Source organism: Magallana gigas, chromosome 8, assembly GCF_963853765.1.
Source record: "Magallana gigas chromosome 8, xbMagGiga1.1, whole genome shotgun sequence".
In the NCBI taxonomy this organism is placed as follows: domain Eukaryota; kingdom Metazoa; phylum Mollusca; class Bivalvia; order Ostreida; family Ostreidae; genus Magallana; species Magallana gigas.
This window is the reverse complement of record NC_088860.1, coordinates 4,427,518-4,442,028: the sequence shown is the minus strand read 5'-3', so window position 1 is coordinate 4,442,028 and position 14,511 is coordinate 4,427,518. Positions and strand designations below refer to the sequence as shown.

General features: G+C 35.8%; 1 protein-coding gene across 3 annotated transcripts; it reads left to right on the top strand.

Annotated features, from left to right (window-relative positions):
• The first annotated feature begins 32 nt into the window (after positions 1-32).
• On the top strand, positions 33-5,245 carry LOC105329666 (RING finger protein 145). 3 transcript variants are annotated; one of them, XM_011431008.4, is made up of 3 exons: positions 33-154; positions 2,580-2,764; positions 3,307-5,245. In XM_011431008.4, exons 2-3 carry the CDS (start codon positions 2,587-2,589, stop codon positions 5,010-5,012), a joined length of 1,884 nt encoding a protein of 627 aa, XP_011429310.3. In that variant the 5' UTR covers positions 33-154; positions 2,580-2,586; the 3' UTR covers positions 5,013-5,245. The 3 variants fall into 3 exon arrangements, with proteins under 3 accessions (XP_011429310.3, XP_034330900.2, XP_034330901.2); XM_034475009.2 differs by lacking the exon at positions 33-154 and adding an exon at positions 1,215-1,238; XM_034475010.2 differs by lacking the exon at positions 33-154 and adding an exon at positions 1,468-1,722.
• Positions 5,246-14,511: the final 9,266 nt, after the last annotated feature.

Here is a 14,511-nt window from a genome sequence, read left to right as displayed (position 1 = left end):
CAAAATGACTAACTTTATATTTCTTTTTATTCGTTTTGTTAGTATTTTATCCAGAAAATAACTTCCGGTAAAAGAGAAAGTTGAAATTGACGTGACGTGCACAGATTGACAGATTGTCTGATACTGAGATAGAATAAATAGTCCTCTTCCAAAGGTAATAACGATTGGAATTGGAAATAATTGGCTGTAAATACTTTTTTTCTCTCTCGAAATTTCGACATGTTCCCTGAAATTAATACTTTATCGGCGATATTCGACAGAACGGACAGGCGACATACGTTTTCTGTAAGGTAACGAGTGGTTTCGCTCCGATCGCTTGTTCGCGCTGAGAGGTTTCGCGCCGAGTGGTTTCACCCCTTTTCAATATATTATAAAAATATTATTAATGATCAAGGATTACCTGTATTTATCGATCTAAACAAACCCCAAATAATTGCTAACGTTGTGTTTTATGAAATAATTTAAAATTATCGTGATTTCACCTAATCGAGCTGTCTTAATCATGTTAATTAATGCCTTTTATAAACATTTGTGAAGTGAAGGCATTTTTAGCCAATTTTCCGTCATTATAAACAGTATACAAAATATGACATTGATAATATATATGCATTGGCCAAATGGACATAAAAAAATATTATATAGCTTGCACAATAGGAAATATTCAAAGTCCGATTGAAAATATATTTAATAATACATTAATTTAACAGGTATATGCGAGCATATTATGGAATTTTGGGCATTATTTAATTCATTTTATTATCTATCATATAATGCATTATATTTTAGTTACTCATCAACTTATGGCAGTAGAGGCAGCATTCACGAACCATTTCTTTGCTATACTCTTTCAGAATACTGGTTCCAAAAAAACGTGCTAACGAATTCTTGAGATACTCATCATTTAGTTCTCCAAATTAAATCGCTGTCAAAGCTATTTAAAAAACGGTTTCATTGATGGTGGATTAATTGCCGACTAATTAAACTGCTCAGGCGATGTTCGTGCATGTGTATATTGTTTATATTTATTGTGTATAAAATTAGTCTAATTAAACTAAATTAACTTCTAAAACATTTAATTTACCACTTATATGTATAGATAGAAATAATCATGTATTCGGAGCGAAACCACTCAGCGCGAACAAGCGATCAGAGCGAAACCACCCAAATTCTTCTGTAACATGACCACAACTATGCAACTAGGCAACTACGATCTTGAGACCCTGTGGAACTTTATCAGGGTAAAAGTAGAAAATTTCAATAGATAAATTTTGATTATTTTTACCATATTAATCATCTGTTCTGGTATTGATTTTCGTTAAAAATCTCCAAAATTTAACATGGACTGTTGGAACATGCTGTAGTTCGAAAAAGTACATGCAATATAAGATCATGGAAAATAGTGTTTGTGCACAAGTAAGATTTTACTGTAAATCAGAAAGTTTTAGTAAAATAACAAGCTCAAACCTTGGCATGGGACATCAACATTGTTTCCCTGACACCTGTCAAGACTCGTTGATAATTATAGCGAGTGCAGCACACAGGTGCAAAGTGTCAGCACGCACTGCAAGCTTTTATGACAATGCCACTGCTCCCTTTGACGTACTGAATTTTCTGTCGTCAGAATGGTATACACAATTCCATGTTCATTGCATATGGCTACCAATGTCACATTGTAGCAAGAACAAATAAAAAAAATTTTTAAGGACTTCATATACAAAAAAGGTAATTTAAAACATTTATCTGCTTATTGTTAATTATTAGAAGAGTTTAATAAACAACAGAGGACAATAAACTTATAGAAATGAAAGGTGAACTCTGAAGTCACAATCCCTTTGTAAGAAGAGGAAAGAACTCTTTACATGTATCTTTTTTATTCAATTCGTCATGTTGATGAATCCCTTGGAATTTTTTTTATCATTATGACTTATGCTGCGCATTCCCAATGATTGCATTGTAAAACATATTGAAGTGTGAGATGAAGTGGAAAATAATTTTGTCCCTGCTTATTTCCAAATATGAAAACAATGCTACATGTTTAAAATATGCTCAGAAGGGTATAATGACTGTAAATAGTTTTATATTATAATTTGAAAAAGCATTTTCAAAACTTTCAGTTAGTCAAAAAATCACTGGTTTGTAACAATGTCAGAGGATTACTTTTGTGGGTAACCATACAAGTTAGAAAGATAATTTTTGTGTTTACAAACATGAAAAATGTGTTTTACATTTACCAATTTAGTGGAAATGCAAGACTTTGTGAGTATGTGGTTTCCACAAAATCAATATACATTAAGCAACCATGAACAACAATTATTGCACATACAGACAGTATCCAGTTACTGATAAAGTTAATCAGGAATATATTATTTGCTTTGATATTCAGAATAAATTCAACCTGTGTTGCATCAGCTAAAATGGAGAACACCCACTGTTATTTGTAATCAGGGTTATTGCATTCAGAAGAAGTTTTATTTGAAAACTAAATCTATTCAAATGTATTTTGCATTTTGATGGAAATGATACCATGCTTGATATTCTTTAACATCTCACATTGTAATTAGCTTCTATTTTGTTTCCAGGAAAAAAATGGGGCCATTCAAATTAAAGAGAGAGTACTTACTAGCCTCAGTGTGTGTTATTTTGAGGGTACCCTCTCTGTTTATCATGGAGGTGTGGTTCAGAACAGATCCACAAAAAGCCGTAGAAAGTAAAGCAGTAGATCCGGGCCATGCACAATTCATTACAACAGCAGTTTACTATTCCAGTAAGCAATTTTTTCAAAACACAATTAAAATCTTAAAAATTAATACAAGTATCCTTAAATTTTTTTTTTTATTGATAATCCAAATGTATTATAGATTTTAAAATAAAAGTAAATTTGATCTTTTATGGAATATTGTCAATTATATGCTTATTATAAACCGGTACATCTAGTTATATATAAGACCTCATGACTTGCAATGGCATTGTTTTTTTTATCCCTGAGCCTTGGCGAGGGAATAGGAAACACACAACATAAGATTGATAAAAATCAATTACCATTGCAAATCATGAGAGATTCTTTTTATCACATTTTATACCATGTCTTTAGTTAAACTTCAATCTTTTCTAGTTGTGAGCTGTACAACACATTCACAATGTTACATTTAATTCTGACGTCATGTGGTGATCGAAAGAATACACAGTTAAAATAAAAAATTTAATACATGAGTAATATCCACCTTATATTGAGCTAAACATGTGATAAATACCAGTATGTTGTGATAGTTTTTAGAAGATTTATTGTTTTTAAATTTGTCTTTCCAGTACTGGCCTTTGCTGTGGCTGTTCTTCTGATGCCTCTTAGGAAGTTAGTCTCTCTATACATGTACATAGTAAGCCTGGTCCTTCTACTGATGGCTCATCACCTGGCTCAGATTTACGTCGAAATGGAGATAGCTGAACCAGAGACATACATTTTGAATGACACTTCAGCTCTGAAGAGATTAGGTCTGCATCTGACAGTGCAGTGCGTGATGGCAGCGTTCATAGCCTACCTTATAGACATCACGTCCTGGCGGCGATTTGTATTGCTTATATATACACTCCCAATGATAGCGAGAATAGCAGGAATACCACTCGCTGCATTCGAGCACATCCATCACTTCTGCTCTTTATTCACAGTGATCTTAATCATGTTATTTTTATTCAACAACATTGGATTTGGGCTAGATATAGTCAAAGAGAATATCCTACGATGGAAAGCTCTTGCAGACGCCATCGGTTGGATCTCCCTGCTCTTCACCGCTTGGCACACCATTCTCCTTCCTATCCAGTTTCTAGTGTTCTGGATAGTCCTGTTCTGTTCTCAGCTTTATGTGTACATGATGAAAACTCCGTTAAGCTTGTCACAAGAGGGGTGGCTTCTATTTATCTTAGCCTGTGTGGGTGAGTGCTGTGCCACCCCCATCAGCCTGATAGCCCTGTGTGTCACCATAGCTTATGCGTCCTATTATATCTTGACTCTCACCAAACTTTATCTGCAGGGATGGAATGCTTTTACTGCAGACCAGGACGTTATGCGTGGATGGACAGAGGGTTTCACTATGATGCTTATAGCAGTACAGACTGGTCTCCTTGAACTTAAACCTCTACAGAGGGCATTCCTAATGTGTGTGTTACTGTTTATTGTGGCCTCTTCATTAATCCAGTCAATGTACGAGATGGCAGACCCCATTCTGCTCTCTCTTAGTGCCTCCCACAATAAGAATATCTTTAAACATGTGCGTGCAATACTTTTGTTTACATTCCTTTGGCTTTTCCCACTATACATGACTTACTCAATTTGTCAGTATTTTGACTTGGACTTCTGGCTTCTGGTCATCATGTCCAGCTGCCTTTTAACCTCAGTCCAAGTTGTGGGGTCATTAGTGATTTATACATTGTTTATGTATGATGGAATGAGGACGGACCCATGGGAATCGCTCGATGATATAGTGTATTATACGCGATCCTTTGTGAGGATTCTGGAATTCATTGTGGCAGTATTTGTCGTGTGTTATGGAATGAAGGAATCAATTTTTGGTGAGTGGAGCTGGATCAATTCCTCCATTTTGATAATCCATTGTTATTTTAATGTGTGGCAGAGACTTCAGAGTGGGTGGAGGACATTTTTGTTGAGGAGAGAGGCAGTGAAGAAGCTGGCGCTGTTACCAACAGCAACCGAGGATCAGATTCACAACTACAATGATGTCTGTCCCATCTGTTACCAGCCGCTTCTCACTGCTAAAATAACACCATGCGGACACTTCTTTCATGCGACTTGCCTTAAAAAATGGCTCTATGTTAAAGATACTTGCCCAATGTGTCACAAAAAGTTGCATGAAACTTCGGAGGAGTCCCAGAATTCCACTGAGGACAGACCTGCACAGAATGAGGACATTGTTGAAGAAGATGAGGACCATGGTGATGCAGATTCAGAACCTTCTAATCATAGCGAGGAGCAGGAGTTCTCAGAAGAGGACTTGGATTGATGAAATGTTAAGTCTTTCATCTGTAAATGTTACATGTTGACTAAACAAAAGCGATACCTACTGGCTTTACCTTAGCATGTTAAAGTGAAGTAATTTGATACAAATGTCTTATAAACTAAAATACATATTGTTTTATCAAACATATGATTTAATTTGCTTTTAAAAGCAAATAGAGTATTTTTCTGTTTCCTGTTGTTGTAGAACATTAAATATAAATCTACCAATCAACCAGATTGATTTCTGTTAGTGTTATACATTTGCTTTTTATCATTTTGTTAAATATACATAACCAGTTCATATATACTAAGCATTAATTTTTGGGTCACTTGAATGACTCAATGACCTATTGCAAATGGGTCTTCGTCTGTCGTCATGCATCAATTGTCGTGCATTGTGTGTTGACAATTTTACACTTTTAAGTTCTTGGAAACTCCATGCAAGTCTAATTATTACCATTTTTAATTTGAAGCACCTCTAGGATAAGAAAAATATAATTTGTTAAATTTATGACCATGCCACCCTCGTGGCCTCTTCGAGGGGCCAAATAAGCAAGGAAGGACCAACATTTCAAAAATCTTCTCTACTCCTACACTATTGGAAAAAACTACATGTATGGCTGTGATGTCCTTGAAGCCTTTTTATTTAGGTAGCTAAACACAGTTTCGTATAAAATCCAGGGGTGTTTTCCCCAGTCAATAGCATGATGGGTAGGGATTTTCCTGCTATTTTTGTGCGGTATAGATGAATTAATTTCTTTTTTATTTTCAGTTGCATAGAATATAGTCTTTTCTTTAGAATAGATGTAAAAAATATGCAGAAATGTTTTTAAAATTAATTTTGTGAGTCTCTGATATAGGGAGGTAACTCGATAAACATCCGGATTTTACATTTGCAGAATTTCATGTCTTGAGTAGCAGGTAATATAGCTCTTTAAAAAGCTGGCGAATGTATCCTAAAATAACATGAAAGCAAGACCTTAAGATTTGCTCTGTGAAATGCTTAGAACTTGATATGGCTGATTTGGTTGCAATTTTGTGTTAGGGGGTGCTAAAAATGAATGGGTGTAGAGCAATTTGGGGCATTATCTCCCATATTTACCCCATATTTCCATCGTCTAATACACCTTATTATTTATTGATAAATGTGTTATCTTTTAATATTTACAAAATTCATCATTTTATCTTTCCTTTGATATATAGATGTATATGTAACACATTTTAACAACATTTCTTTATAGGGGTCAGTTTTGCTTGTCCCTCATGTAATGACGTCGCGATAACGTCATATAGAAAACTGTGTTTTGCACCCTTAATTGTAGGGCCAATATGGCCATAATATAAAAATGTATTAAATCTTGGAATATCTTTTTCTCTCTATCCACAGTGGGGGAAGATATTTAACTAAATTGTAGACTTCTTTACCATGTGTTGGGTGTTCGGGCCCTATGACAGGCCGGGCCAGTATGGTCTTGTAATGAAAATGTATTAAATATTAGCATATCTTCAGTTCTCTATATATCCACAGCAGGGGGAGATAAACTGTTTGCATGGTTATGCCATTCATGAAGCCCTTAACCTAATTTGTTAATTTAAATTCATGACCCCTGGGTCAGTGTTTCAGGACCCATTGGTAAGGCCAATATGGCCACACAGTGAAAATGTATTGAAGTTTATAATATTTACTTCTGTACTTTCAGTCATGGGAGATAAACTAAATGCATTGTTATTTATGTAGCCTATATAATGTAGTGTTGCACTCTTCTTTAAAAATTGTGAAATTCACGGCTCATTTGGCAGGTGTTGAGATATTTAAATTTTGGGGGGAGGGGTGGTGATGGTGACAAAATATTGCTGTATAATAAACGTATTTTTTTTTAGGACTCTTGGGTCACCCATTGGTAAGGCCAATATGGCCACACAGTGAAAATGTATTGAAGTTTATAATATTTACTTCTGTACTTTCAGTCATGGGAGATAAACTAAATGCATTGTTATTTATGTAGCCTATATAATGTAGTGTTGCACTCTTCTTTAAAAATTGTGAAATTCACGGCTCATTTGGCAGGTGTTGAGATATTTAAATTTTGGGGGGAGGGGTGGTGATGGTGACAAAATATTGCTGTATAATAAACGTATTTTTTTTTAGGACTCTTGGGTCACTCAGGTAACCTATTACTTAAGAAATAAAGTACGAGTTTTCGTGAATGTTGCAGAATAACCTCCGAGGTCGAGAAATGTTGTTTTGAAATATAAAAGCCGAGGCGTTAGCCGAGGCTTTTATATTTCGAACAACATTTCGAGACTGAGGAGGTTATCCTGCAACATTCACGAAAACTCGTACTTTATTTCTATTCTACTAACAGCCCAGTATTTCTACAGATCGTTTCTGAGACGATCTAGGTCAATTTGACGGCTGTTCCGTGTAACCCCAACGGTTTTGTTGGTAATGTTTACATGTGTATCGATCAAAGGAATCACATGCAGACGACAGACTTTTTCTTAGGATTTTAATATTCTTCACTTATTTATAAAATATCTTTGAATCACATTCCTAATATTTTAAGGGCAATTTAATACGATTATTACTACTACATGTTATATATTTTATGTAAAAAACACTCAGTGAAAATGTGCTAGGGAGGTCCTAGGAACAGACGCATTGATCTCTTAAAAATAAACATTTGAGGCAATACACATTGTTTTGACTGGAACTAACACGTGAAATTGACATGGTTTTAAAACTTTTTACGGTTTAAAGATGTACTTCCATGATCAGTGCGAGACAAATAGGTATTTCTGATCTGATAATTTACTTATGACGTTCGTGGTATATTGGAGAATAATGTCCGCGGCATCTCTTTGATCTCGGCAATAACTGTAGTAGAATGCCATATATTAGGAAATCCAATTTGTTAATACCAGATGATATCCATGACGCAGCGGAAGCACAGGAATTAACACTTAACACAAATTAAAGTGAGATAATGCTTAAAGGGGCATGGTCACGATTTTTGTCAATTTTTTTTTTCGATTTTAATGTTTATAATGCTTCAGTATAGCATTTTTAATAGGCAGCTTAAATTTGAGTGTCATTTGTTCACTTATAAGTGAGTTACAGAGCTTACCATTCTTCGCTATGTAAATAAAGCCTTTGTTAACATTTTGAATGTTGGAGTGAAAATTCCAGTTTTAGACCTAAAATGAATGTGTTAAACATTAGGAACTGTTTATTTATGCTTAAAATGAATAAGAAGATAGACAATCAGCTTGAAAAAGATTATTTACTGGTATATTGAATATATGTAAATCTAGTTTCATTCCCCTTTAATTACAGTGAAGTACAATTTTTATACTTCTTAAATAAAAGTCTTTCTCTTAATTTACCGGTATTAAAGCACAATGAATCGAATCCATAATTTTTATACATAGTTACGGATGTAAATAACCGCAATTAAAATTTAAGTTGTTATTCAAACATAATTTAAATGTCTTATTTGGGCGTGTTGTTGTAGTTATACTATAGATTCCTTATCTTAAGGAAGGAGTCTTCTCGTTATCAAACATAATTCTTATAATAAGAAATTCATGAAATTTTGACACATTCAAACTGATCATACTACCAAATGATTCTATCAGTTTAATCAAATTTGACCTTTTTGTTTTTGCATAAAGGTCAGGTCAAGGTCACTACCTTTTTCCTCAACGTAAAGGATAATAAAAATAAGTATAGCTCTTTGTAGTTCTGTAGACATTTGTTTAAGATTTGAAGATTCTATACTTGAATGAAATGATAGAATATAAGAATGTCTATCAGCTTAACCTACTAAATTGGAATGAATATTTATACTAAAATTGATATTGCTTAACCCGCATTTCCTCTAATTATCTTAAATTTTGAAGAAATTTTGATTAAATTGTTATGCTTCCAATAATGAAATATTTCTGATTTTTATGTATTATGGAGACTTTATGAAAAGATATAAATTGACAGAAAAGCTAATATATTGAACTTTAATAAAAGAGAAAAACTGATTTTAGTGATTTTTTCTCAAAAATCAATGTAAAGAAAGGGCGCTTTAAAAAGTGTAATGATTTTACTTCCGGATTGAAATGTATAATGTGTTTAACCAATCAGATGCCTCCATTTTTGACCAATCAGTGATAATCAGTACACCCAATAGAACGGATGCATGATTAGACCAATCAGTGAGAACTTGCAGGGTATATATACAGCCACCCTATCATTCTTAGTCAGTCTTCTGCCGTTGAACGACTCAACCGGTCTTCTGGCGAAACTCTTCGGTTAGAGTTCTACAGAACAGGGATTTGAGCTGTGTCGGAAAGCAACAGAATTGTTAGCTAGACCACTCAGTTCTTAACCCTGCTTCTGTAACTTGTGTCTTAGTGACTTGATAGTGTCTTTGTGACTTCGATTGTGTCTTGGTGACTTTCGACTGACCGTGTATTGGTGAATTGATAGTGGTTGTGTAGCACAGTGGTAGCAAACAGAATTGTTTGTTTAAATCCACAGTCTACGGATAGTTGATTATAGGTTAATTTTGTATTTTGATTCTTGTTAGTTGTTCTACAATCAAATAGCCAAGGTAGGCCCTAGGAAAATCCTATTATTACTGCGTGTTCTATTGGCAGTAGAAGTCTTCGTTGCATTTGTTGATTCTTACTTGATTCTTAGGAAGGAAACCTAAGCGAACTCACGAATTATAAACTGATTATTTTATTTGTAACTTGAAAAACCGTTACAAATTTGGTGGCAGCGGTGTTTGTATATCAAGTAAAATCTCTTGTTTTATTTCAAACGTAGTGATCGCCGTGAAATAGATATGAAGTAAATTTCAGTTTATTAGATGTTCTTATGCTAGTGAAGTTAAGAGGTTGTATAAAGTCCATGTAATTGTTTCATTTTTATCGACGATTGTTTATGACATTTTATGGTGGCATTATCTAAAACGTGGCTATGACTAACATAGACGACATAGACAAAGAGATATCTTTTATTGAACAAAAACTTCAAGAGTTAAAAGATGAAAGTTTCAATATTCATAACGCTAGTGCTATAGATAAAGTTAACTCTGACACTCATGAGCCACAAACGAATAAAAAACCACGAGATTCGGGATTTGTGTCGGATTCTTCAGTTATAGACTATCACGGCGATGTAAAGCCTAAAACACGCCCTACTGCAAAAGTATCATGGCAAGATGAGTTGATGCCGGGTGCAAGGTCGCCTTATGACAAATACGACCAAGATCATTTTGCGTCAACCCCATTATCACAAAACGAACCAGAAAGTAACATTACACATCGCAGAAAATCTGGTCGGTTTAATGCAGTTGATGAAAATAAGAATAAGAGAGACTTAGGAGATAAAAAGTCTCAGTCACATATCAAACCTGCAACATTTGATGGCACAGGATCCTGGTTGGATTATCGTTCACATTTTGATGCATGTGCCATGCTTAATAATTGGAATGAGCGAGAAAAGGGACTCTATTTAGCAGTTTCCTTGAGAGGTCAGGCTCAGGGTGTTTTAGGAAATTTGCCTTACGCTCAGAAACACGATTATGCACTTTTAGTGATTGCCCTTGAAGAAAGATTCTCACCCTCAAATCAAAATGATCTCTATAGAACCCAATTGAGGGAACGCAAACAGAGAGCAGCAGAAACTTTGCCAGAGCTCGGACAGTCAATTAGAAGGCTAACTAACCTAGCTCATCCTACAGCTCCAGGAGATGTTAGAGAAACTTTGGCAAAGGAGCAATTCATAGATGCTCTTATAGACTCCGATATGAGGTTACGGGTAAAACAAGCAAGGCCATTAAACCTCAATGATGCGATTCGGCATGCTGTAGAATTAGAAGCATTTGTAAAATCAGATCGTAAAATGCTAGAAGCCGAGTCTCATTTAAGACCATTGCAAACAAATAAGTCTGAAAGTGTTCAAGTGACATCTGCAGATTCTCCTTCAAATAAGCTTTTTGAAGAACTTAAGAACGAAATAGTAAACCTCCGAAAAGAAGTTAATGCAATGAAGTCAAACATATCCCAAACGTCCACAAATATCAAAAAACCCAATCCTGTTGGCAACAGAAACTGTTATGTATGTGGATCAAAGTATCATTTACAGGCAGAGTGTCCACAGGGAAATGTTAATATTGCTAGATATGATAGAAGTTCTCGATCACAATCGTCTCAGAGACGAAACAATACCTATGGTAAAAGACGTCCTGTACAGAACTCATTTAAGAGCATCAGGTCTAGGTGTTCTCAAGTTGGGATTCATCAAAATGATCCCGAAGCTGGCATGTATGTAAAAGCACTCATACATAGTGTTAACACAAATTTGTTGGTTGACACAGGGGCTACACTGTCTGTGTTATCAAGTAGAGTATATGAAACCATCAAAACAAAACCTCTATTGTTTCACACTGATCAAGTAGTTTCATCAGCAAGTGGAACAAACCTTACAGTTTTAGGGAAAACATTGATAAACATCAGTATGGGCGATACAACTTACACCCAGGAAGTTATTGTTACGGACTTATCTGTTGATGGGGTCATAGGATTGGATTTCATGAAAAAATACAAATGTATTGTTGATGTACCAAACGGGTACTTCAATGTGCAGGACATGTGCTACAAAGTTGAATTTGTTGGCAAGATAGGCTGTTTTAGAATAGCAGCTAAAGAAACAGTAGCGATACCTCCAAGAAGCGAAGTCGTTACTTATTGTTGTGTTACGGGGTTCCCTGAGAGCTATCAGAACAAAGAAATATTGGGCTTAGTGGAACCAGCTGAAAAATTTGTTAAATCTGGAAAAGCTTTAGTAGCAAGGTCAGTTGGCTACTTGAAAAATGGTGAGATCCCCGTGAGAATGATGAACCTTTCCGAAGACAACCAGATAATCTATCCTGGTACATTTATTGCCAATTTAAGTAATGTCGAATCAGTGATTGATTCCTCTCAACCTAAAGAAAAGGTCTGTGACGATTTACCATCACATTTGCAGGACCTCTTTGCAAGGTCAACGGTGCATCTAAAAACAAAGGAAGTATATGCTTTAAAGAAATTTTTAATCGAATACGCTGAGGTATTTGCGAAATCAGACAAAGATCTTGGACGCACATCAATAGTAAAACACACTATCGACACGCAAGATGCTAGACCTTTGAAGGAACCCCCTAGACGTGTTCCCTATCACTGGGAGAGTGAAATAAACAAGCAAATAGATGAAATGCTGAATAAAAACATAATAGAAAAGTCAGCAAGTCCCTGGGCTTCAGGAGTGGTTCTGGCAAAGAAAAAAGATGGATCATTGCGCTTCTGTGTGGACTATGTACAGGCGATTAAATGCCACCACTGTCAAATATGCCTATCCACTGCCTAGAATTGATGACTCTTTAGACAGTCTTTCAGGTTCAAAGTGGTTTTCAACCCTTGATTTGTGTTCAGGTTACTGGCAGGTTAACATGGATGACTCTGACAAACTGAAAACTGCCTTTGCAACAAAGAGGGGTTTATTTCACTTTAACGTAATGCCATTTGGCCTTTGCAACGCCCCAGCAACCTTTGAAAGGCTGATGGAGACAGTATTGAGCGGTTTGCAATGGCAGATATGTTTAGTTTACCTTGATGACATTATTGTTATTGGGAAAACATTTGAAAACATGTTAGACAACCTCCAACAAGTATTTGATAGGTTATTGTCATCAAATTTAAAACTAAAGGCGAAGAAATGTCATCTGTTTCACAAAACTGTACAGTTCCTTGGTCATGTAGTTTCTGAAAACGGGATCAGTACAGACCCATCTAAAATTTCAGCGGTAGAAGATTGGTCAATCCCCGTAAACCTTACTGAGGTAAAGAGTTTTTTAGGGCTCTGTAGCTATTACAGACGTTTCATACCAAACTTTGCTACAATAGCAAAACCCTTGAATAGACTGACGGAAAAGGGAACAAAATTTGTGTGGACCAAACCATGTCAAGATTCGTTTGATTCATTACGACGAGCACTCATCTCAGCACCAGTTCTTGCACATCCTGATTTTTCAAGACCATTTATACTGGACACAGATGCGAGTGATGTGGCAATTGGAGCAGTTCTTTCCCAGGTACACAATGGTATGGAGAGGGTAATTGCATACGCTAGTCGAACATTGTCAAAAGCAGAACGCAAGTACTGCGTCACAAGGAAGGAACTTTTAGCTGTCGTCTACTTTACCAAATATTACAAACACTATCTGTATGGTAAAGAATTTCTAGTGAGAACAGATCACAGCTCTCTAAAATGGTTATTGAACTGCAAAAATCCGGAGGGTCAACTTGCCAGATGGTTTGAAAGTCTGAGTAATTTTCAAATTATCATTGAACATAGAGCGGGTAACAAGCATAAAAATGCAGACGCACTTAGCAGAATACCCTGTAGTAAAACGTGTTGCGCTGAAGAAAAGAGTATGGTGAATTCTATTTTATGCCCACCATCTAAAGATGATGATTCGTTGAAGGACAAACAAGCAGTTGACACTGATATAGCTCAGGTGTCAAAGTGGGTTGCTTCGGGCATAAAACCAAACTCTGAACAGCTATCTAGCTATAGTCAATTTGTTAAAGGCATTTGCGCACATTGGGATGCTCTTGAGATTAGAGATGATGTTTTGTTTAGAAAGAAAACTTGCAAAAATGGGAAAGTTTTGTATCAGGCTGTGTTGCCATACAGTGAGCGCCGAACTGTGCTTAGTCAATTTCATGACGAACGAACTTCTGCTCATTTAGGTTTTAGAAAAACTTTAGAAAAGGTGAAATTAAAATTTTACTGGCCTGGATTGCAGAAAGACGTTAAACAGTACATTGCTGGTTGTGAGAAATGCCAACCACGTAAGGCACCAACAACGAATAAGAAGGCGCCAATGCAAGTTGTCACTTGCGGTACCCCCTTAGAACGTATCGCTACAGATATATTGGGTGAACTTCCAATGTCAAACAAAGGTAACCGATATATACTAGTTGTGTCGGATTACTTTACAAAATGGACGGAAAGTTTTCCAATGACGAATATGGAGGCAGCAACTGTTGCTAAAATAATTGTGGAAGAAGTCATTACAAGATATGGGACACCCAGTGTGATCCATTCTGATCAGGGCGTTCAATTCGAAAGCCAATTGTTTTCAGAAATATGCAGATTATTTAACATCAAGAAAACTCATACAACCCCTTACCACCCTCAATCGGATGGTATGGTTGAGAGATTTAATAAAACTCTTGCCAATATGTTATCTGCATATGTTGATGAACATCACAATGACTGGGACGATCACCTTCCATACGTAATGATGGCCTACAGATCAGCTGTCCACGAAACTACATGCACGACACCAAACATGATGATGTTAGGTCGAGAAGTTGCTACACCTCTTGATATTGTTTATGAGATGCCATCATCCGTGAAAAGAATTCCTCAAAACAGATGGGTTTGGGAACTGCAG